General features: G+C 37.2%; 1 protein-coding gene across 1 annotated transcript in view; it reads right to left on the bottom strand.

Moving 5' to 3' along the window:
* The window catches only part of EFCAB13 (EF-hand calcium binding domain 13), a 102,907-nt gene that overhangs the window by 7,406 nt on the left and 71,773 nt on the right, over window positions 1-23,728 (bottom strand). The window contains exons 12-16 of the mRNA XM_070774454.1: window positions 22,848-22,985; window positions 20,900-20,971; window positions 12,282-12,425; window positions 8,014-8,088; window positions 974-1,117 (exon numbers count right to left, since the gene is read on the bottom strand). Coding sequence (XP_070630555.1) covers window positions 974-1,117; window positions 8,014-8,088; window positions 12,282-12,425; window positions 20,900-20,971; window positions 22,848-22,985 — 573 coding nt within the window. The remainder of the gene's footprint in view (window positions 1-973; window positions 1,118-8,013; window positions 8,089-12,281; window positions 12,426-20,899; window positions 20,972-22,847; window positions 22,986-23,728) is intronic.

Here is a 23,728-nt window from a genome sequence, read left to right as displayed (position 1 = left end):
TCTTATGGACTCTGTGGGAGAGGGAGAGGGTGGGAAGATTTGGGAGAATGACATTGTAACATGTAAAATATCATGTAAGAAACGAGTTGCCAGTCCAGGTTCGATCCACGATACTGGATGCTTGGGGCTAGTGCACTGGGACGACCCAGAGGGATGGTATGGGGAGGGAGGAGGGAGGAGGGTTCAGGATGGGGAACACATGTATACCTGTGGTGGATTCATTTTGATATTTGTCAAAACTAATACAATTATGTAAAGTTTAAAAATAAAATAAAATTAAAAAAAAAAAAAAATAAACTACAAACCAGTTACACAGCAGAGTCACTGAATTCCCAGTTCCCAGAAAGATTTATTAATAGATCAGGGTCTAACACACATTCTCAAATTATTTCTACAGGAAGTAGACTTCATCAGATGAAAACTGCTGACCATAAGCATGTAGACCCCAGATGGGTTAAAGTCAGAGGGTTGATGATGCCTGAAAAGTTATGCTGATAAAGTTAAACTAATCCATCAATACCAACCAATCCAAGAATTGTGCACAAGCTGTTCATGCACCATGTAGGTCCCTCCCTCACACTGGCATTAAAACCTTTGACTCCTAACTGGCAACTTGGAAATGGTCTTAGGACATTGGTCTACCATCTTTCCAGGTTGCTGGCCTGAATAAAGCAACTTTCTCCATTTCCACCAATACTTTTCTCCTGAGTATTGGCCTTTCAAGCGACAAGTAGCCAAACTTGGATTCAGTTTGGCCTCATCCGGTTACAGTCAATGCATATTTGATCAATGTAGAGCAGTAATATATTAGATACTAATTATTTTCTATAGGACAGTCAAACAATATGAGCTTTCTTTACATTTCCTAAATGTATATCCTGGCATATCAACCAAATACAAGGTATAAGGATAAATAAAGATTGGCAGAAGATAAAACCATATATCTTTTAATTTTAGTATTTGAAATACTCACCATCAGCTGTTGCCAATTTCAGTGCAGTCATGAATTCATCTTTGTTTAAATTATTGTTCAAATTAGACAGAGTATTCCACAGGTCAGGAGCACTCATCTTTTCTTTGCTGAGATTGTGGAAGTTTTCAATAGTATCAGGCAATACTAAAGGGTACATAAAACACATGTTTTACAACATTCTTGTTCAAGAAATTAATACAGCAAACTATTATCTGGAATAGTTATGAATTGAGATTTTTATGGTTAAGAATAACAAATAGAGATAAATTAATTGCCAACTTCCAAATATTAAAATATAATAAAATAATATAAAATTAAGTGTATCTTTGAAGATTCTAAAATATTTCAAGAACTTATAGTTCCATATATAAGGAAACTTAAAAATAACTAAGCACCCCTAAATAATCATTATAAAGAATAACTTTCATTGAACTATAGATTTTTTTATTTTATTTTTTAACTTTACAATATTGTATTGGTTTTGCCATACAATAGCCTGAATTCACAAACATGTCCAACTGATAAAACCATGAATTAAATATCTTTTTCTCTGTATCTCCCCACAAAATCCTTTTCTGGATAACTATTTCCTCTTCACTATACCACTGCAGACTATGGAAGGAAATTTTGTTTTATTAAAACTCCAACAGAAAACCTTTGTAAAGTTTTAACAGGGAAATGAAATTATCTTATTACAAAAGTATAAAAGATTATTCTATTGCTATGTAGACCATGAACTTTCTGAAGACCAGGCAGTTAGGAAGCTTTTGAAAAATGTCAGTGGTAGCAGTTCACAGAAAAAATGACAGTGGCGTCAACAAGGGTGAAAACGATGGAGACGATGAGAAGTGAACCAACATAGGATATATTTTGAGCATAAAGCTGAGAGAGCATTTAATGATGAACTGAATGACAGTCTAGGGGGACTGGGACCACGAAGAACTTCTAGGTTTGAGACCTGAGCAGCTGGGTGGAGAGTAGGGTCAGTAGCTGAGTTAGTAAAGACTAGGGAAAGAATAAGCTTGTTGGAAAACAAGAATTCTTTTCCATACACATTAAGTTTGAGATAAATAGGGAGTCAAAAGGATACAGGTATTATTTAAAGCAGTAGGATCACTCAGAGAAAGCCTTAGAGAATGAGACTCAGAATGGAATCTGAGATCACACTAACATTTAGAAGTCAGCCAGAAAAGAAGCAGCCAGCAAACAAAACAAAAGAGGAAGGGACATATATAATGGAATATTATTCAGTGACTAGAGAATTCTGCCATTTGCAACCTTGAGGGTATTAAGTGAGGTAAGTCAGACAGGGAAAGACAAATACTAGAAGATCTCACTTATATGTGAAATCTAAAAAAGCAGAACTCATAGACACAGATGGAGAAGGCAATGGCACCCCACTCCAGTACTCTTGCCTGGAAAATCCATGGACAGAGGAGCCTGGTAGGCTGCAATCCATGGGGTCGCTAAGAGTCGGGAACAACTGAGCGACTTAACTTTCACTTTTCACTTTCATGCATTAGAGAAGGAAATGGCAACCCACTCCAGTGTTCTTGCCTGGAGAATCCCAGGGATAGGGGGAGCCTGTGGGCTGCCGTCTATGGGGTTGCACAGAGTCGGACACGACTGAAGCGACTTAGCAGCAGCAGCAGCAGCATAGACACAGAAAACAGGATGGTGGCTACCAGGGCTTGAGGAGTCGGGAACTAGGGAGATGTTGGTCAAAGGATGCTAGCTTGCAATTAGAAGATCAGTATGCCCTGGGATTCTAATGAGCAGCATAGTGATTATAGTTAACAATACTGTATTGTATACTTGAAAATTGTGAAGAGACTAAATCTTAAATGCTCTCACCACAAAAAAGAAATAATAATGTGACGTGATGGAGGTGTTAGTTAACACTATGGTGGTAATCCTACCGCAAAAAGTATACCAAATCAACACATTGCACACCTTAAACTTACACAATATGTCAATTATATCTCAATTTTTGAAAAAGGAAAAGCCAATTAGATGAGAAGGAAATTAGACTATAATGTCACAGAAGACAGGGGGAGATAAATTTTCAAGAAAAACATGTTAAAACCTGCTAGAGATAAATAAGATAAAGACAGAAAATTGACCACTGCATTTAGCAAGACAAGATTTAACATTTTGTAAAAAGCTAGTATGGAGTGGCAGGGCTCCCCAGGTGGTTTAATGGTAAAAAAAAATTCACTTGCCAATGCAGGAGACATAGAAGACTTGAGTTTGATCCCTGGTTATCCTGTAAAAAAAATTTCTTCATGACCCAGACAATCACAATGCTGTGATCACTCACCTAGAGCCAGACATCCTGGAATGTGAGGTCAAGTGGGCCTTAGAAAGCATCACTACGAACAAAGCTAGTGGAGGTGATGGAATTCCACTTGAGCTATTTCAAATCCTGAAAGATGATGCTGTGAAAGTGTTGCACTCAATATGCCAGCAAATTTGGAAAACTCAGCAGTGGCCACAGGACTGGAAAAGGTCAGTTTTCATTCCAATCCCAAAGAAAGGCAATGCCAAAGAATGCTCAAACTACTGCACAATTGCACTCATCTCACATGCTAGTAAAGTAATGCTCAAAATTCTCCAAGCCAGGCTTCAGCAATATGTGAACTGTGAACTTCCTGATGTTCAAGATGGTTTTAGAAAAGGCAGAGGAACCAGAGATCAAATTGCCAACATCCGCTGGATCATGGGAAAAGCAACTTTTTCACTCTCCTCTTTCACTTTGATCAAGAGGCTTTTGAGTTCCTCTTCACTTTCTGCCATAAGGGTGGTGTCATCTGCATATCTGAGGTTATTGATATTTCTCCCGGCATACTTGATTCCAGCTTGTGCTTCTTCCAGTCCAGCGTTTCTCATGATGTACTCTGCACATAAGTTAAATAAGCAGGGTAACAATATACAGCCTTGACGTACTCCTTTCCTGATTTGAAACCAGTCTGTTGTTTCACATCCAGTTCTGACTGTTGCTTCTTGACCTGCACACAGATGTCTCAGGAGAATGGTCAGGAGGTCTTGTATTCCTATCTCTTTAAGAATTTTCCATATTTGTTGTGATCCACACAAAAGCTTTGGCATAGTCAATAAAGCAGAAATAGATGTTTTTCTGGAACTGTTTTGCTTTTTCCATGATCCAGTGGATGTTGGCAATTTGATCTCTGGTTCCTCTGCCTTTTCTAAATCCAGCTTGAACATCTGGAAGTTCACAGTTCATGTACTGTTGAAGCCTGGCTTGGAGAATTTTGAGCATTACTTTGCTAGAGTGTGAGATGAGTGCAATTGTGCAGCAATCTGATCACATGGACCACCACCTTGTTTAACTCAGTGAAACTATGAGCCATGCTGTGTAGGGCCACCCAAGACAGATGGGTCACAGTGGAGAGTGCTGACAAAATAGAATATACTCAGCCATAAAAAGAACCAAATCCTGCCACTGCAGCAATTTGGATGCATCTACCCACTCCAGTGTTCTTGCCTGGAGAATCCCAGGGACGGGGGAGTCTGGGGCTGCCATCTATGGGGTCACACAGAGTCGGACACAACTGAAGTGACTTAGCAGCAGCAGCAGCAGAGAATACTATGCTTAGTGAAATAAGTCAGATAAAGAAAAATACTGTATGATATCATGTTTATGTGGAATCTAAGAAAATAAATGAATGTATACAGTTAACAGAACCAGACTCACATATATAGAAAACAGATTAGTGGTTACCAGTGAGGAGAGGAAAGAACAGAGGGAAGGGACAAAATGGCTGTATGGGATTAAGAGATACAAACTTCTATGCATAAACTAGACAGCAACAAAGATACATTGTATAGCACAGGTAGTTATAGCCATCATCTTGTAAAATACAAAAAATAAACAAATAAAAATCAAGATAAAAGAATAAAAACTAAAATAAATTCTACAGCAACCACATAGAATAATCAAGTGGCTTACATAAAATCTGAATGAGTACACAATGTAAAAATATACATCCAGTCACTGAATGTGCTTGAAAAGGTTTTACTAAAATTATTCTCTCTTGGCATTGACTTTAATTTTAAAATTACTTGAAGAAAAAGAATTAGAAAGGAAATAATCTAAAAATGAAATTCCTAGGAAAAGTGACTGACAAGCAAATAATCCTTTCATCCAACTAATCAATTGGGTTTCCTTGTATAAGAAACAAATTAAATTGATACATAAGGTAAAAATGGCTGTTACTTAAAGCGCACTATTTCCTAATATATGCCACAAAATAACACAATCCTACTTTTAGCACCAATTTTTAAGGTACTAATTTCATTCAATTTAAAATATACATATATGACCTCAAGATGGAGAAGCTCTATACAGTCAGCAAAAACAAGACCAGGAGCTGACTGTGGCTCAGATCATGAATTCCTTATTACCAAATTCAGACTGAAATTGAAGAAAGTGGAGAAAACCACTAGACCATTCAGGTATGACCTAAATCAAATCCCTTATGACTACACAGTAGAAGTGAGAAATAGATTTAAGGAACTAGATCTGATAGAGTGCCTGATGAACTACGGACGGAGGTTCATGACACTGTACAGGAGAGAGGAATCAAGACCATCCCCAAGAAAAAGAAATGCAAAAAAAAGCAAAATGGCTGTCTGAGGAGGCCTTACAAATAGCTGTGAAAAGAAGGGAAGCGAAAAGCAAAGGGGAAAAGGAAAGATATGCCCATTTGAATGCAGAGTTCCAAAGAATAGCAAGGATAAATAAGAAAGCCTTCCTCAGCGATCAATGTAAAGAAATAGAGGAAAACAACAGAATGGGAAAGACTAGAGATCTCTTCAAGAAAATTAGAGATACCAAGGGAACATTTCATGTAAAGATGGGCTCAATAAAGGACAGAAATGGTAGGGACCTAACAGAAGCAGAAAATATTAAGAAGACATGGCAAGAATACACAGAAGAACTGTACAAAAGAGATCTTCATGACCCAGATAATCACTATGGTATGATCACTCACCTAGAGCCAGACATCCTGGAATGTGAAGTCAAGTGGGCCTTAGGAAGCATCACTACGAACAAAGCTAGTAGAGGTGATGGAATTCCAGTTGAGCTATTTCAAATCCTGAAAGATGATGCTGTGAAAGTGCTGCACTCAATATGCCAGCAAATTTGGAAAACTCAGCAGTGGCCACAGGACTGGAAAAGGTCAGTTTTCATTCCAATCACAAAGAAAGGCAATGCCAAAGAATGCTCAAACTACTGCACAATTGCACTCATCTCACACACTAGTAAAGTAATGCTCAAAATTTTCCAAGCCAGTCTTCAGCAGTATGTGAACTGTGAGCTTCCAGATGTTCAAGATGGTTTTAGAAAAGGCAGAGGAACCAGAGATCAAATGGCCAACATCCGCTGGATCATGGAAAAAGCAAGACAGTTCTAGACAAACATCTACTTCTGCTTTATTGACTATGCCAAAGCCTTTGACTGTGTGGATCACAATAAACTGTGGAAAATTCTGAAAGAGATGAAAATACCAGACCACCTGACCTGCCTCTTGAGAAATCTGTATGCAGGTCAGGAAGCAACAGTTAGAACTGGACATGGAACAACAGACTGGTTCCAAATAGGAAAAGGAGTACATTGAGGATGTATATTGCCACCCTGCTTATTGAACTTATATGCAGAGTACATCATGAGAAACGCTGGGCTGGAGGAAGCACAAGCTGGATTCAAGATTGCTGGGAGAAATATTAATATGTCAGATATGCAGATGACACCACCCTTATGGCAGAAAGCGAAGAAGAACTAAAGAGCCTCTTGCTGAAAGTGAAAGAGGAGAGTGAAAAGTTGGCTTAAAGCTCAACATTCAGAAAATGAAGATCATGTCACATGGTCCCGTCACTTCATGGCAAAAAGATGAGCAAACAGTGGCAACAGTGGCTAACTTTATTTTGGGGGACTCCAAAATCACTGCAGATGGTGATTGCAGCCATGAAATTAAAAGACGCTTACTCCTTGGAAGGGAAGTTATGACCAACCTAGACAGCATATTAAAAAGCAGAGACATTACTTTGCCAACAAAGGTCCATCTAGTCAAGGCTATGGCTTTTCCAGTGGGCATGTATGGATGTGAGAGTTAGACTGTGAAGAAAGCGGAGCGCAGAAGAATTGATGCTTTCGAACTGTGGTGCTGGAGAAGACTCTTGAGAGTCCCTTGGACTGCAAGGAGATCCAAGTCCATCCTAAAGGAGAGCAGTCCTGGGTGTTCATTGGAAGGACTGATGTTGAAGCTGAAACTCTAAGACTTTGGCCACCTGATGGGAAGGGTTGACTCATTGGAAAAGACCCTGATGCTGGGAAAGATTGAGGGCAGGAGGAGAAGGGGACGACAGAGGATGAGATGGTTGGATGGCATAACCGACTCAATGGACATGGGTTTGTGTGGACTCCGGGGAGGCCTGGCATGCTATGGTTCATGGGCTCTCAAAGAGTCGGACACAACTGAGCTACTGAACTGAACTGATATGACCTTACATTTTTTTACAGTGAGCTTCTTAGTGACAAGACTGTCTTTTTCATTTTCAAACAGTATCTTTAGCACTCTCACAGCTTAACATATAATCTGATACATAGTAATGGCTCAACAAATGTTATCAAATAAATTGGAAGATGAAAAAAATATGAACGCTGAAACCAGAAATTTTGTATTATAGTACTCAGCTATGATCACTAGATGGCATCACTTTCCCAAAGTAATAAAACATTTAAAATCTTCCCAAAATATGGATTTCATACATATGATTCTAGCTGTATATAATGAAGTGTGAGGTTGAGTAGTAAGATTATGATAGCTTTCCATTCATTTGCATATGGAAGGTCTTTTAGATTTAGGAATCAGTAATGGAGATGATTAAGGTCAAACATAGCAGTAAGCCAACTATTTATTTGTCTGATGATCTTCAGGATGCCTAGTTCTTTTAGCGTATTACACTTTTCTAAAATCTGTCAAACTATTTAGTCCACAAAAAGTACAAATTCTTACCTAATTGTTCAGAGAAGCGTTCCGTGTTGCTCATCATAGTATCAACAAATTGTTTAAAATTCACTTTTTTTGTTTCTAAAGGGAAAAGAACACATTTTCTTCAGTATTAACTTGAAGATTTATTGTGATAAATACTAAATTATGTAAAATAAGGTATATATTCAGGGAGATAACATAATTATATCCATCAGCTAATACTAACCACTAAAGATATATGGGTATAAGGGGGGAAAGCAATTCAATTTACAGGCAAAAACTAAGCCCTGAAAACACCAAGAAAACTTATCAAAAATCCTTCTAGTCACAAGTGTACAATGTTTTTAACTTTAAACTTATATAAACATATTATCTTGACTTGCCCTTGCAACAACTCAGTAAATATATAGGCAAATAATTAATATACTATTTATACATGTTAAAAAAACATGCATATATGATATGATTTCACAACAGATAATACAAAATCAGGAATTCGAGAAGAGCTCTCTTGACTCTTGGCTGCTTCTACATCAGGCTAACATTCATACAAATATCTTTACTCAAGCATGCTACTGAAACAATTAAACATTTTAATAGTCACTTTATACCTTAAAATTCTTCATAATATCCCAATGATAAAGAATAAAACATTTCTAAGAATTTTCCAAGGCCAGATATAAAGGTTTTACATAAATATGGTGAGTTTTTGATAATCCTTGTCCTTTGCTTACCCCATTGAGAAAAAAAAATCTAATAGACTATAAAAAATACACCACAGTATACTTTCTATTTTCAAGACTAAATATCCTTGAGTAGTTTACTTCAAAGAGCACCAAATCACTTTATATTCTTAGCCAAATTTTTGAGACAAAAGTAGTGAGACCTTGAAAAATTCTGGGGGAATTCAGAGTTCATTAAGATTTACATTCCCTGACAGGAACATATAAATTTTCTAAAGCAATAAATTCTGCTCTTTTATTTTATTATATTTGATACCCTGGTAGCTCAGATGGTAAAGCATCCACCTGCAATGTGGGAGACCTGGGTTCGATCCCTGGGTTGGGAAGATCCCCTGGAGGAGTGCATGGCAACTCACTCCAGTATTCTAGACTGGAGAATCCCCATGGACAGAGGAGCCTGACAAGCTACAGTCCCTAGGGTCACAAAGAGTTGAACACAACTGAGCAACTGAGCACATATACATACATACAAAAAAGAATATTTTGTATTTCCTCTTTTTTTATGATATTATACATGTTTTAATGCCATTCTACCAAATCACCACCCCCCCTTCTCCCACACAGTCCAAAAGACTGTTCTATACATCTGTGTCTTTTTTGCGGTCTCGCATACAGGGTTGTCGTTACCATCTTTCTAAATTCCGTATATATGCGTTAGTATACTGTATTGTTTTTCTTTCTGGCTTACTTCACTCTGTATAATATATTGGAGACATATTTTCATTATGAAAAGCTTCCCTGGTGGTTCAGATGGTAAAGAATCTGCCTGCAATATGAGAGACCCAGGTTTGATCCCTGGGTCGGGAAGATCCCCAGAAGGGAATGGCTACCCATTCAGCATTCTTGCCTAGAGAATTCCATGGACAGAGGAGCCTGGAGGAATACAGTCCATAGTGTCACAAAAAGTCAGACACGACTGAGTGACTGGGCACACATTAAAATCAATGTTGCCTTGAACATGTCTGCTTGTACATCAGTGCAAATTATTTTCTTAGATTTATTGCTGAAAGTGAATTTTTCTAAGCCATATGAAAACCTTACCAAAACACTACATAATGTTTTTCAAAGTTTTTTAAACCACTTTCACCATATTTAGCAACACTTATATTAACAGAAATATTAATTTTTGCCAAGTAGGTGGATATAAAAAGTCATCTCACTGTGACCTAAATTTTGCATTTTCCTGATTCCTACTGCTGCTGCTGCTGCTGCTAAGTCACTTCAGTCGTGTCCAACTCTGTGGACCCCATGGACTGCAGCACATCAGGCTCCTCCGTCCGTGGGATTTTCCAGGCAAGAGTACTGGAGTGGGGTGCCCCTGATGTTGCAAATCTTTTTACATGATTATTAGAAATTTGTGTTTGTTCACCTGGAAATGACTGTTCTTGAAATTTAGACATTTTTTCTATTAGATGGTTATTTTATAGGGGCTCCCTACAAATACTCTAAAATAATCATCTGCTGCTATGTGTTGCAAATAATCTTTACTCCGTTTGTTGCTTGTCCTATTTGTATTATCTTTTAATAAGAGAAGTTCTTCATTCTAATGTAGCAAAATTTATCAATCTTTTCTGCTTAATGATTTTGTATTTTTTTTTGAAACGTCCCTCCTAACACTAAGTCAGAAAATTTTTCCTCTTTTTTTCCTAAAACTTATACTGTTCACATCTGGAAAGTATTACTGAATATAGCATATAGATAGGTATTCAATTCCTTTTTTTCCGTTTGAAGAGTTAATTATTCCAGCACCATTTATTAAATGGTGTTTCTTTTTCCTCTTACGATCTACCACCTCATTATATATATTGCCATATATGTGTGTAGATAGATTTGGAAGTTCCTTCTATTGTCTTATTGATCAATTTCTCTATCCCTGTGCCATTCTCACACTGTTTAAATTACTATAGCTTTATAATGAGCCTGGATAATCCAGAAAGCACGTCTCAGTCAACACCATACACACACACACACACACACACACACACACAACTACATATGTTTTTCTTCTTCTTGGCCTTTACTCACACATACAAATATTAGAATTAGCTCATCAAAAAAGTTAGGGTTTTATTAGTATTGTTTTGGATAAACATTAATCAGATTTGACAGTCTTGGGTCTCTGAATCCATGATATGGGGTATATTACCATTTATTTAGGTATTTGTAATGTCTTTTAAAAGTTTTATCATTTTATCCACATAGGTCTTATATAACTTACAGTAGATTTGTTTCTATTTCTTTTTACTTTTTATTATGAAAAATTGTAAATACATTCAAAATAGAAAGTAAATGGCAATGAGCACCATGTACACTCCCTAGATGCAAATATTATCAACTCATGGTCATTATTATTTTATCTATAACCATATACACTCCTCTACCTCACTCTCAACCTTTCTTTTTAGGAAAGTTGCTGCTATGTTCTAGGGGCACCTAAAAGAATTGGTACCTTTATTATGAACTGTGGGCTTTGACATAATAAACAGTCATTATTTGCCCCCCTTCATGCCTTTAGTCCTGACTTGTGTCAATCAGAGAGTAAAATCACAAACCCTACCTTCTGTTTACATTTTTGCCTACGGGGAAAAAATGTCTGAAAAACTATTCAGTTAGTTCAGTTCAGTTCAGTTGCTCAGTCATGTCCGACTCTTTGCGACCCCATGAATCGCAGCATGCTAGGCCTCCCTGTCCATCACCAACTCCTGGAGTTTACCCAAACTCATGTCCATCAAGTCGGTGATGCCATCCAGCCATCTCATCCTCTGTCGTCCCCTTCTCCTCCTGCCCCCAATCCCTCCCAGCATCAGGGTCTTTTCCAATGAGTCAACCCTTTGCATGAGGTGGCCAAAACACTGGAGTTTCAACTTCAGCATCAGTCCTTCCAATGAACACCCAGGACTGATCTCCTTCAGAATGGACTGGTTGGATCTCCTTGCAGTCCAAGGGACTCTCAAGAGTCTTCTCCAACACCACAGTTCAAAAGCATCAATTCTTTGGTGCTCAGCTTTCTTCACAGTCCAACTCTCACATCCATACATGACCACTGGAAAAACCATAGCCCTGACTAGACGGACCTTTGCTGGCAAAGTAATGTCTCTGCTTTTTAATATGTTATCTAGGTTGGTCATAACTTCCCTTCCAAGGAGTAAGCGTCTTTTAATTTCATGGCTGCAGTCACCATCTGCAGTGATTTTGGAGCCCAAAAAAATAAAGTCTGACACTGTTTCCACTGTTTCCCCATCTATTTGCCATGAAGTGATAGGACCACATGCCACGATCTTAGTTTTCTGAATGTTGAGCTTTAAGCCAACTTTTTCACTCTCCTCCTTCACTTTCATCAAGAGGCTTTTTAAGACTGCTTATTTCTGGACACTGAGATTTTGAGAGTCTTATACTTTTTAGTATTTTTGTACTTTTCTGTATTGGCTTAACTTTAATGGACTTTTTTTCCAATAAAAACTGTAAAGTCATCACTCTGAGGAAAAGAATAGCAAACTGATCCTCTTTTCAGATATATCAACCCAGTTTTCCTGAAAATACGTCACTTACCACCAACTTCAGTCAACTCTGTGATCTTCTGAAATTCTGGCTTAGAAAGGTAAACTCCTAAATTTTGAAGACAAGTGTTCAGATCCCCATAATCAATATTTTCATCTTTAATTTTATCAATAGCTTTAACGACATCAGTCAACACTGAAAATAAAGCAGTATGCAAATAAGTCTTAAATATACGTCAAAAAGAAAACACCAATAGTAAGATGAATTTTGGTTTTAACACATCAACGAAATACTAAAAATTTCACAAATATTATATATGAAAAGAATTGATGCTTTCAAATTGTGGTTCTGAAGAAGACCCTTGAGAATCCCTTGGACAGCAAGGGGATCACACCACTCAATCCTAAAGGAAATCAAGCCTGAATATTCATTGGAAGGACTGATGCTAAAGTTCCAATACTTTGCCCACCTAATGCAAAGAGCGGACTTACTGGAAAAGACACTGATGCTGGGAAAGTTGAAGGCAGGAGGAAAAGGGAGTGACAGGCATGAGATGGTTGGATGGCATCATCAATTTATGGACATGAGTTTGAGCAAACTCTGGGAGATTAGTGAAGGACAGGGAACCCTAGCATGCTGGAGTGCTGCAGTCCATGGTTTCGCAAAGAGTCAGACATGACTGAGTGACTGAACAACTGAAAGTAGGTCAAATATGATCCAATTAGCTTTGAAGTGTGGTGAGAAGACAAAAAATAAACATAACAAGTTAAACATGTCTCCTTGGCAGGGGCTGTGAAAGAGGCAATATTTCTCTTAAGAGGTCTAATCACGACTAAGTTTAATCATAAGTAGTTTAATTATGACTAAACCTGGTTTAATCATGACTAGTATAGGATGATAATAAAAAATTTTATAATTTTTGTAAATTGTACTTTCTTTGGATAATTAGATTATGGTTTTGTTTATATTTTTCTTTATATTTCTGCATAATCCAAATATGTCTAATCACCTTGTATAACACAAATAATTATAAAAAGTATTTCATCTTCAAATGTTTCTCATAGACACTTTTAAAACGAGTGTAAAGAAATAACTCACAAAGAAAAAAAAGAAAAGTATTTTCAGAATCTTTAATAATATGAATATTAATAAGTTATAAAATCACAGTATGAAATATTTGGAGAAAAGAGAAGAAAGAATCAATGAACTGAAAGACAGAAAAATCACTCAATGAACAACACAAAGAAAATAGGTTGAAATAAAAAAGAAGAGAGTCTCAGGGACCTGTAGCTGTATAAAAAAATGATCTAACATTGTAAAATCAGAGTCTCAGAAGAAAAGAGAGACAGCGTGGCTAAAAAGGTACTCAAAGAAATAACGGCTAAACAATTTCCAAATTTTTAGCAACAGATATGAACCTACAGATCCAAGAAAATAAGTGAAACTCAAACAGGATAAAGCCAAAGAAATCCATGTCAAGACACATCATAATTAAACACAGAGAAAAAATTTTTAAAGTAGTTAAAGAAAAATGACACCTTACCTATAGGGGGGAGAAAAAACTGATGAAGATTTCCCTCAGAAACCATGGACACCAGAAAAAAGTGGCACCATATTTTTCAAGTGCTGAAAGAAAAGAACTTTCAACCCCAAATTCATACTTAGAAAAAAAAATATCCTTCAGGAATGAAAGGAAAATCAAGATGTTCTCAGATGAAAGAAAATGAAGAGAATCTATTGACAGTAAACCAATGAATGGTTAAATGGAAGATGTTTAAACAGAAAGAAAAGGATAAAACAAAGAACTTTGGAGTATCAGGAAGGAAAAATAAAAAGTGGTAAGCCAAAATATGGGTAAATATAGTAGGCTTTCCTTCTCTTAATTTTTAAATCACATTTGATGGTTGAGGCAAAAATTATAAAACTGTCCAATATGCTTTTAAATATATGTAAAGGATATATTTAAGACAATTATATCATACATATGGGAGGATAAAGGGACATAAGGATAGACAATATTTCTATACTTCATTTGAACTGGTAAAATAATGACAGCAGTAGACTGTGATAAGTTATATATATATATATATATATATATATATATATATATAAAATACCTGAAGCAACCACCAAAAAGAGATACATTCTAAAATAATATAGATAAATCAAAATGGAATTCTAAAAATGGGCAAAATATTTGAATATATATTTCACCAAAGACACCTGAATGGCTAGCAAACATATACAAAAATACTCAACATTATTAGCCATTAGGGAAATGAAAATTAAAAGCAAAATAAGATATCACTAGACACTTATTATAACAGTTAAAATTTTAAAAAACCAAGCGTTTACAAAGGTGTGAAGAAACTAGAATCTTTATACATTGCTGTTGAGAAAGAAAATGTTATAGCTACTTTGGAAAACAGTTTGGCAATTTGTTAAAAACCTAAACATAAATTTACTATACAGACTAACAATCTTTCTCCTAGGGATTTATCCATGAGAAATAAAAGCGTATGTCCATAGAAAGACATGTATGCAAATATTAATTTCATTACTACTGATAAAAGTCACAAATTGAAAAAGTCAAATGTCTATGAACTTGCCACCCATCAACAAAACAGAGTATATCTATAAACTGTAATATGAATTTGTCCATAAAAAGGAATGAACTATTGATACTTACTGCAACATGAATTAACCTTAAAAACATTATGCAAAATGAAGGAAGCCAAGTATGAAAGACATGTTGTATGATTTAATTTGTATTAACTGTCAAAAAAAAAAAGGCCCAATCATAAAGCCTGAAAGCAAATTAGTGGTTGTCTAGGGATTGGGTGAAGATGAATTAAAATGGGCATGAGAGAATTTTCAGGACTGATAGAAATGTTACAAACTGGATTGTGTCTACTTCTGGATATATAGCTAAAATAATCAAAGTAGCAGCCTAAAGAGATATCTGCATGCCCATCTGTATAGTAGTACTATTCACAACAGCCAAGTGGTGGAAGAAACACATGTGTGCACTGACAAATGAATAAGCAAAATGTGGTGTATCAGATCAAATCAGATCAGTCGCTCAGTCGTGTCCGACTCTTTGCGACCCCATGAACCGCAGCACACCAGGCCTCCCTGTCCCTCACCTACTCCCAGAGTTCACTGAGACTCACGTCCATCGAGTCAGTGATGCCATCCGGCCATCTCATCCTCTGTCGTCCCCTTCTCCTCCTGCCCCCAATCCCTCCCAGCATCAGAGTCTTTTCCAGTGAGTCAACTCTTCGCATGAGGTGGCCAAAGTACTGGAGTTTCAGCTTTAGCATCATTCTTTCCAAAGAAATCCCAGGGCTGATCTCCTTTAGAATGGACTGGTTGGATCTCCTTGCAGTCCAAGGGACTTTCAAGAGTCTTCTCCAACACCACAGTTCAAAAGCATCAATTCTTCGGCACACAGCCTTCTTCACAGTCCAACTCTCACATCCATACATGACCACTGGAAAAACCATAGCCTTGACGAGACGAACCTTTGTTGGCAAAGTAATGTCTCTGCTTTTGAATATGCTATCTAGGTTGGTCATAACTTTCCTTCCAAGGAGTAAGCGTATTTTAATTTCATGGCTGCAGTCACCATCTGTAGTGATTTTGGAGCCCAGAAAAATAAAGTCTGACACTGTTTCCACTGTTTCCCCATCTATTTCCCATAAAGTGATGGGACCGGATGCCATGATCTTCATTTTCTGAATGTTGAGCTTTAAGCCAACTTTTTCACTCTCCTCTTTCACTTTCATCAAGAGGCTTTTGAGTTCCTCTTCACTTTCTGCCATAAGGGTGGTGTCATCTGCATATCTGAGGTTATTGATATTTCTCCCGGCAATCTTGATTCCAGCTTGTGTTTCTTCCAGTCCAGCGTTTCTCATGATATACTCTGCATATAAGTTAAATAAACAGGGTGACAATATACAGCCTTGACGTACTCCTTTTCCTATTTGGAACCAGTCTGTTGTTCCATGTCCAGTTCTAACTGTTGCTTCCTGACCTGCATACACATTTCTCAACAGGCAGATCACGTGGTCTGGTATTCCCATCTCTTTCAGAATTTTCCACAGTTTATTGTGATCCACACAGTCAAAGGCTTTGACATAGTCAATAAAGCAGAAATAGATGTTTTCCTGGAACTCTCTTGCTTTTTCTATGATCCAGCAGATGTTGGCAATTTGATCTCTGGTTCCTCTGCCTTTTCTAAAACCAGCTTGAACATCAGGAAGTTCACCGTTCACGTACTGCTGAAGCCTGGCTTGGAGAATTTTGAGCATTACTTTAGTAGCGTGTGAGATGAGTGCAATTGTGCGGTAGTTGGAGCATTCTTTGGCATTGCCTTTCTTTGGGATTGGAATGAAAACTGACCTTTTCCGGTTCTGTGGCCACTGCTGAGTTTTCCAAATTTGCTGGCATGTTGAGTGCAGCACTTTCACAGCATCATCTTCCAGGATTTGGAATAGCTCAACTGGAATTCCATGACCTCCACTAGCTTTGTTCGTAGTGATGCTTTCTAAGGCCCACTTGACTTCACATTCCAGGATGTCTGGCTCTAGGTCAGTGATCACACCATCATGATTATCTGGGTTGTGAAGATCTTTTTTGTACAGTTCTTCTGTGTATTCTTGCCATCTCTTCTTAATATCTTCTGCTTCTGTCACAATTTGTATGGAAATACAAAAACCTTGAATAGCCAAAGCTATCTTGAGAAAGAAGAATGGAACTGGAGGAATCAACCTACCTGACTTCAGGCTCTATTACAAAGCCACAGTTATCAAGACAGTATGGTACTGGCACAAAGACAGAAATATTGATCAATGGAACAAAATAGAAAGCCCAGAGATAAATCCACGCACATATGGACACCTTTTCTTTGACAAAGGAGGCAAGAATATACAATGGAGAAAAGACAATCTCTTTAACAAGTGGTGCTGGGAAAACTGGTCAACCACTTGTAAAAGAATGAAACTAGAACACTTTCTAACACCATACACAAAAATAAACTCAAAATGGATTAAACATCTCAACGTAAGATCAGAAACTATAAAACTCCTAGAGGAGAACATAGGCAAAACACTCTCCGACATACATCACAGCAGGATCCTCTATGACCCACCTCCCAGAATATTGGAAATAAAAGCAAAAATAAACAAATGGGACCTAATTAAACTTAAAAGCTTCTGCACAACAAAGGAAACTATTAGCAAGGTGAAAAGACAGCCTTCAGAATGGGAGAAAATAATAGCAAATGAAGCAACTGACAAACAACTAATCTCAAAAATATACAAGCAACTCTTACAGCTCAACTCCAGAAAAATAAATGACCCAATCAAAAAATGGGCCAAAGAACTAAATAGACATTTCTCCCAAGAAGACATACAGATGGCTAACAAACACATGAAAAGATGCTCAATATCACTCATTATCAGAGAAATGCAAATCAAAACCACTATGAGGTACCATTTCACGCCAGTCAGAATGGCTGCAATCCAAAAGTCTACAAGCAATATATGCTGGAGAGGGTGTGGAGAAAAGGGAACCCTCTTACACTGTTGGTGGGAATGCAAACTAGTACAGCCACTATGGAGAACAGTGTGGAGATTCCTTAAAAAACTGGAAATAGAACTGCCTTATGATCCAGCAATCCCACTGCTGGGCATACACACTGAGGAAACCAGAAGGGAAAGAGACACGTGTACCCCAATGTTCATCGCAGCACTGTTTATAATAGCCAGGACATGGAAGCAACCTAGATGCCCATCAGCAGATGAATGGATAAGAAAGCTATGGTACATATACACAATGGAGTATTACTCAGCCATTAAAAAGAATACATTTGAATCACTTCTAATGAGGTGGATGAAACTGGAGCCTATTATACAGAGTGAAGTAAGCCAGAAAGAAAAACACCAATACAGTATACTAACGCATATATATGGAATTTAGAAAGATGGTAACAATAACCCTGTGTACGAGATAGCAAAAGAGACACTGATATATAGATCAGTCTTACGGACTCTGTGGGGGAGGGAGAGGGTGGGGAGATTTGGGAGAATGGCATTGAAACATGTATAATATCATGTATGAGACTAGTCGCCAGTCCAGGTTCGATGCACGATACTGAATGCTTGGGGCTGGTGCACTGGGATGACCCAGAAGGAGGGTGTGGGGAGGGAGGAGGGAGGAGGGTTCAGGATGAGGAACACAGGTATACCTGTGGTGGATTCATTTCGATATTTGGCAAAACTAATACAATATTATAAAGTTTAAAAATAAAATAAAATTAAAAAAAAAATCTTCTGCTTCTGTTAGGTCCACAGGGGAATATTATTCAACATGAAAAAGGAAGGAAATTCTGATACATGCTACAACACAGATCTTGAGGGCATTATGACAAACAAAATAAGCCAGTCACAGAAAGACAAATGCTGTATGATTCTACTAGGGTATCTCAAGTGAACAAATTCACAAAAACAGAAAGTATTGTAGAATGATGATTTCCAGAGATGGAGGGTCAAGGATGGGTAATTTTTATTTAACTGGTATCGGTATATAGATATAACTGGTATACAGATTAAGCACAAGCTGGAATCAAGATTGCTGGGAGAAATATCAATAACCCCAGATGTGCAGATGTTACCACCCTTACGGCAGAAAGTGAAGAAGAACTAAAGAGCCTCTTGATGAAAGTGAAAGAGGAGAGTGAAAAAGTTGGCTTAAAACTCAACATTCAGAAAACTAAGATCATGGCATCTGGTCCCATCACTTCATGGCAAATAGATGGAGAAACAATGGAAACAGTGACAGACTTTATTTGGGTGGCGGGGCTCCAAAATCACTGCAGATGGTGACTGCAGCCATGAAATTAAAAGACACTTGATTCTTGGAAGAAAAGTTATGACCAACCTAGACAATGTATTAAAAAGCAGAGACATTACTTTGCCAACAAAGGTCCATCTGGTAAAAGCTCTGGTTTTTCCAGTAGTCATGTATGGATGTAAGAGTTGGACTATAAAGAAAGCTGAGCACCAAAGAATTGATGCTTTTGAACTGTGGTGCTGGAGAAGACTCTTGAGAGTCCCTTGGACTGCAAGGAGATCCAACCAGTCCATCCTAAAGGAAATCAGTTCTGAATATTCATTGGAAGGACTGATGCTGAAGCTGAAACTCCAATACACTTTGCCACCTGATGCAAAGAACTGATTGATTTGAAAAGACCCTGATGTTGGGAAAGATTGAAGGCAGGAGGAGAAGGGGACAACAGAGGATGAGATGGTTGGATGACATCACTGACTCGATGGACATGAGTGAGTAAACTCTGGGAATTGGTGATGGACAGGGAGGCAAATGCCAGGAGACAGTGATGGACAGGGAAGCCTGGCATGCTGCAGTCCATGGGGTTGCAAAGAGTCGGACAGGACTCAGCAACTGAACTGAACTGAACTGATAAGAGTTTCAATTTTGTAAGATAAAAAGCTCTGGAGATTGGTTGCACAACAATGTGAATGCACTTAAAACTAAAATTACTGAAATGTACATTTAAAAATTGGTAAGATGGTGAGACTTGCCTGGTGGTCCAGTGGCTAAGAATCTGCCTTCCAGTGCAGGAGATACAGGTTCAATCCCTGGTCAGGGAACTAAGATCCCATATGCTGTGGAGCAACTAAACCCACGTGCACTGCAACTAGAAAAAGCCTATGCGCCACAACAAAAGCCCACTCGTCACAACTAAAAAAAGCCTGTGCACCACAACAAAGACCCAGAGCAAAGAGTCAGCTATGACCAAGACAGACACTACTTCACAAAATAGCAATGAAAGAATGATTGAATTTGTGAATGAATGATTGCATGGTGAAGCATTCAAGAAACCGATTTACTACTAGCATCTTGAAGGAATCCAGAGATTTAAGCACTTATATTAACCAGAAATGACAAATGATAATATAGCTTTTAACATGAGATTCTTCATCTAGGTATAAAAGGAAGTTTCTTCCTTTGGATTAATTTTTTCTTATCTGAGAAGTCTTTAAGGAGAGACAGAAAGTTAACTTCTTTTTAAGCATATGAATAAACAGAAGGAAATAAAACAGCATGCCTTCATAACTTTCATTGCTTTTTAATCTCACAGAAAAAAATTAATTATTTATATAAAACATTAAAATATTGCAAATAATAAAAAACTAGATTGTGGTGTGACTATAAATTTGTAAATCAGTGCATGGGAGATTCTATGTATGTAAATTTTACCTCAATAGAACTGTTTCTTTTTTAATGTTCTAAAACAAAGATAAACCAAAGTATTTGATTCAAACAAGTTCCTCCTTAAAAAAGTAAATCATTCATCAATAGCTAATAATGGAGCTAATTACCTATTTGACCTCCTCATTATCATTATCATTACTGTACATGGGTATAGCACTCTCCAGTTCATAAAATCCACATAACAATTCTGTGAAGTAAGCAAGTTAATTCTTAGTACCATGATACGTAAAGTTTTTAAAAAACTGCCAATGGCTTGTTAAAGGTTTTGTAATTATTAGTACATAAAAAAGCAAATTCAGTTCATTGAACCTAATTCTCCTCAACCTAACTGCTCTTTCCTCAAATGACTTTAAAATAAACTTCCTACCTACCATCATATTCAGGAAGATTTTGCTCTTTAGAGACAGCACTCACAAAGTCATCTAATTTCACCATTCCGTTTTCTGTAAAATAAAAAGTTGAGACGATACATTCTATTATGCTGCTGCTGCTGCTGCTAAGTCACTTCAGTTGTGTCCAACTCTGTGCGACCCCATAGACAGCAGCCCACCAGGCTCCCCCGTCCCTAGGATTCTCCAGGCGAGAACACTGGAGTGGGTTGCCATACTTTTGTGTAAAAGGCAAATTCACATTTTAATACAACTATGAAAAAAAATACTTACCTTCACTTAATCATCAGCTTATTTCTTCTACATAGCCTGTCTCCCTAGATGAGTCTTTCTAAATTAGGTCTGTTCATTTCATTTCAACAATCACTGAGAGTATATTAGTGCCAAGAACTATGCTAGGCACCAAGGACACCAAAGTAAGTAAGACACAGTCCCTGCTTTTTCAATGTTTATTATAAAGTGCAAAGGACAGGGTTAGGTACTCAGTTCTTGATAGATACAGGAAAAAGGAAAGGTGCCCAAAGAGATGGACCATGAGAAAGCTAATGAGTCTATTTCACATAATTATGAAAACCCAGTCAACCAATATGCTGTCCACTGATACCATGACAATGCTAACCAGCCCTAACAGACCCACATATCCCCAATCCCTACCCCCAGTATCCAGCTAGTCCAAACAACACCTATTTTAGGTACAAACCTTTCACAGTGTTCATACTAATCCTGATAATCAGAAAACAGGCTGAAAAAATTTAGTGGCTTCTACCCTTTAGATTTTTTAAAATTTATTTTGTATTAAGGTAATATTCATCTACAGCATTACATGTATATTTCTACCTCAATATACGCTACAGTGTGCTCACTACCAAAAATGTAGTTTCCATCTGTTATCATACAATTGATCCCTTTTACCCATTTTGTTCCACCCCCAACACTTACCCCTGGTAACCATTTACTCTGATCTCTACTCCTTAGATTTTTTTTTAAAAATCAAACCTTCTTTCTTATTTGCCTTACCTAACAGTTTTGCTCAGGGTCTAATAATTCACTTCTAATGTTATTTCTGTCAGTCTTTTCGCAAAATGTTGCCTATGCCCTCTTTTCAACTGAACTTTTGCTGTGGAAAATTCTTACTTAATGATAAAGCAACTTCTCTAACACAAAAACCTTTCTTAGAAACTCAAACTCTGCCCTAAACTTAGGCTGGTGAGTGAGATATGCTATTTTATTCCTAGATGCTATTTAATAACTGCTTGCCTTGATTAAGTATCACTAGCCCTAAATTCCTAGCTACAGTACTCCCTCTACATTTTAGAATCTCCAATTATTTCTCCTTGGACTCCCTAGGCTATTTACTGAGAGATTTTTGAACCTTTGGGGTATCGCAGTCTTGCTACTTGAACCTCTCTTCTATAACTAGATAAGCTTTCCCCAGGATCTGTCCCACACTAGAAGACACAGCTAGGACAAGTGATGAAGAACCTTACAGAAAGAATTCTGAAATACAAAAGACCTACCTAGACCCTCCAAATCAATCTATTACATCAAATTTCCCAGAAATCATTTTTTACTACTCTCAATTTTAAAATATATGTATATACTGGTGTATAGTTGATTTACAACCTTGTGTTATTAATAGTTTTTGCTCTACAGCAAGGTGAATTAGTAATACATATATCCACTTTTTTTAGATTATTTTCCCATATAGGTCATTACAGAGTACTGAGTGAAGTTCTCTGTGCTATACAGTTGGTCCTTATTAGTTACCTATTTTATATATAACTACTTCCAATTTTTGTTTGTTCTTTCTGAATCTTCTTTAGAATGACCCATTCCATTCCCAGTTGAGAGATCTTACTCCAACATTTAATAATATCATGTAAAACTATCTAATTTTTTTTCAAAAAGTTTGATATTATCAGTCTCTCACCATTTCTAGCAGTTTCGGTCACAATCTTCTTGAATTCTTTATCTGATAAAGTAATTCCTATTGAAGGCAAAATGGACTGAAGTTCTTCTGCATCTATGTAATTTTCTTGGAGTTTTTTGATAGTTTCACAGACATTTCCTAAATATACAAAATGTGGAAGACTATTCAGCAACATAATTTATGTGTCTTAGCAATAATTGGCAGCTAAAGTCTTTTTCTTATAATCAGAAATCAAGTTTTACTTAATACCACCTTAAAACTCTTCATATTTATGTTGTATCTTACATTATACCTAATGTTTCTCTTACAGCTCAAACACAAAACTGTCTTGAAATTCTATGAACATTTATAAACTATTTGTTTGGAGGATCAATCTGTTCCAGTGGCCCAGCCAATGAGGTTTGATTCTTTGTTTGGTGGGGGGCCATATCACACAGCTTGTAGATCTTAATTCCCCAAACAGGGACTGAACCCAGACATTTAGCTGTGAAAGCACAGAGTCCCAACCACTGGACTGCCGAGGAATTCCCTGCAGCTTGTTTCTGATTAAAATATAATGAAGGAGTCCAAGAGATCAAAACATCAATGTGTCATGTTTAAATTTCAAGATTTCAGACAAAATTGGGAGTTCTCTCCCATCCTATCACTTTACCTACCATTTTTCAGTTCACGACCTTCAAAATTATAAAATTCTAGCAGACACACATGACCGTAATGAGCTTCCTAATATAATGTACTGAAATGGGAAAAATATCACCTCTGTTGTATCCTGGCAAAAATGTATACCCTGAATTTATTCATGAAGAAATACAAGAAAACCCAAAATGAGGGACACTACACAAAACAACTAGTCAATGCTCTTCCAAAGTATCAAGGTCATG

Source organism: Bos indicus, chromosome 19 (genome assembly GCF_029378745.1).
Source record: "Bos indicus isolate NIAB-ARS_2022 breed Sahiwal x Tharparkar chromosome 19, NIAB-ARS_B.indTharparkar_mat_pri_1.0, whole genome shotgun sequence".
Taxonomy (NCBI): Eukaryota; Metazoa; Chordata; class Mammalia; order Artiodactyla; family Bovidae; genus Bos; species Bos indicus.
The sequence above is the reverse complement of the archived record's forward strand: the minus strand, read 5'-3'. Positions and strand labels throughout refer to the sequence as shown.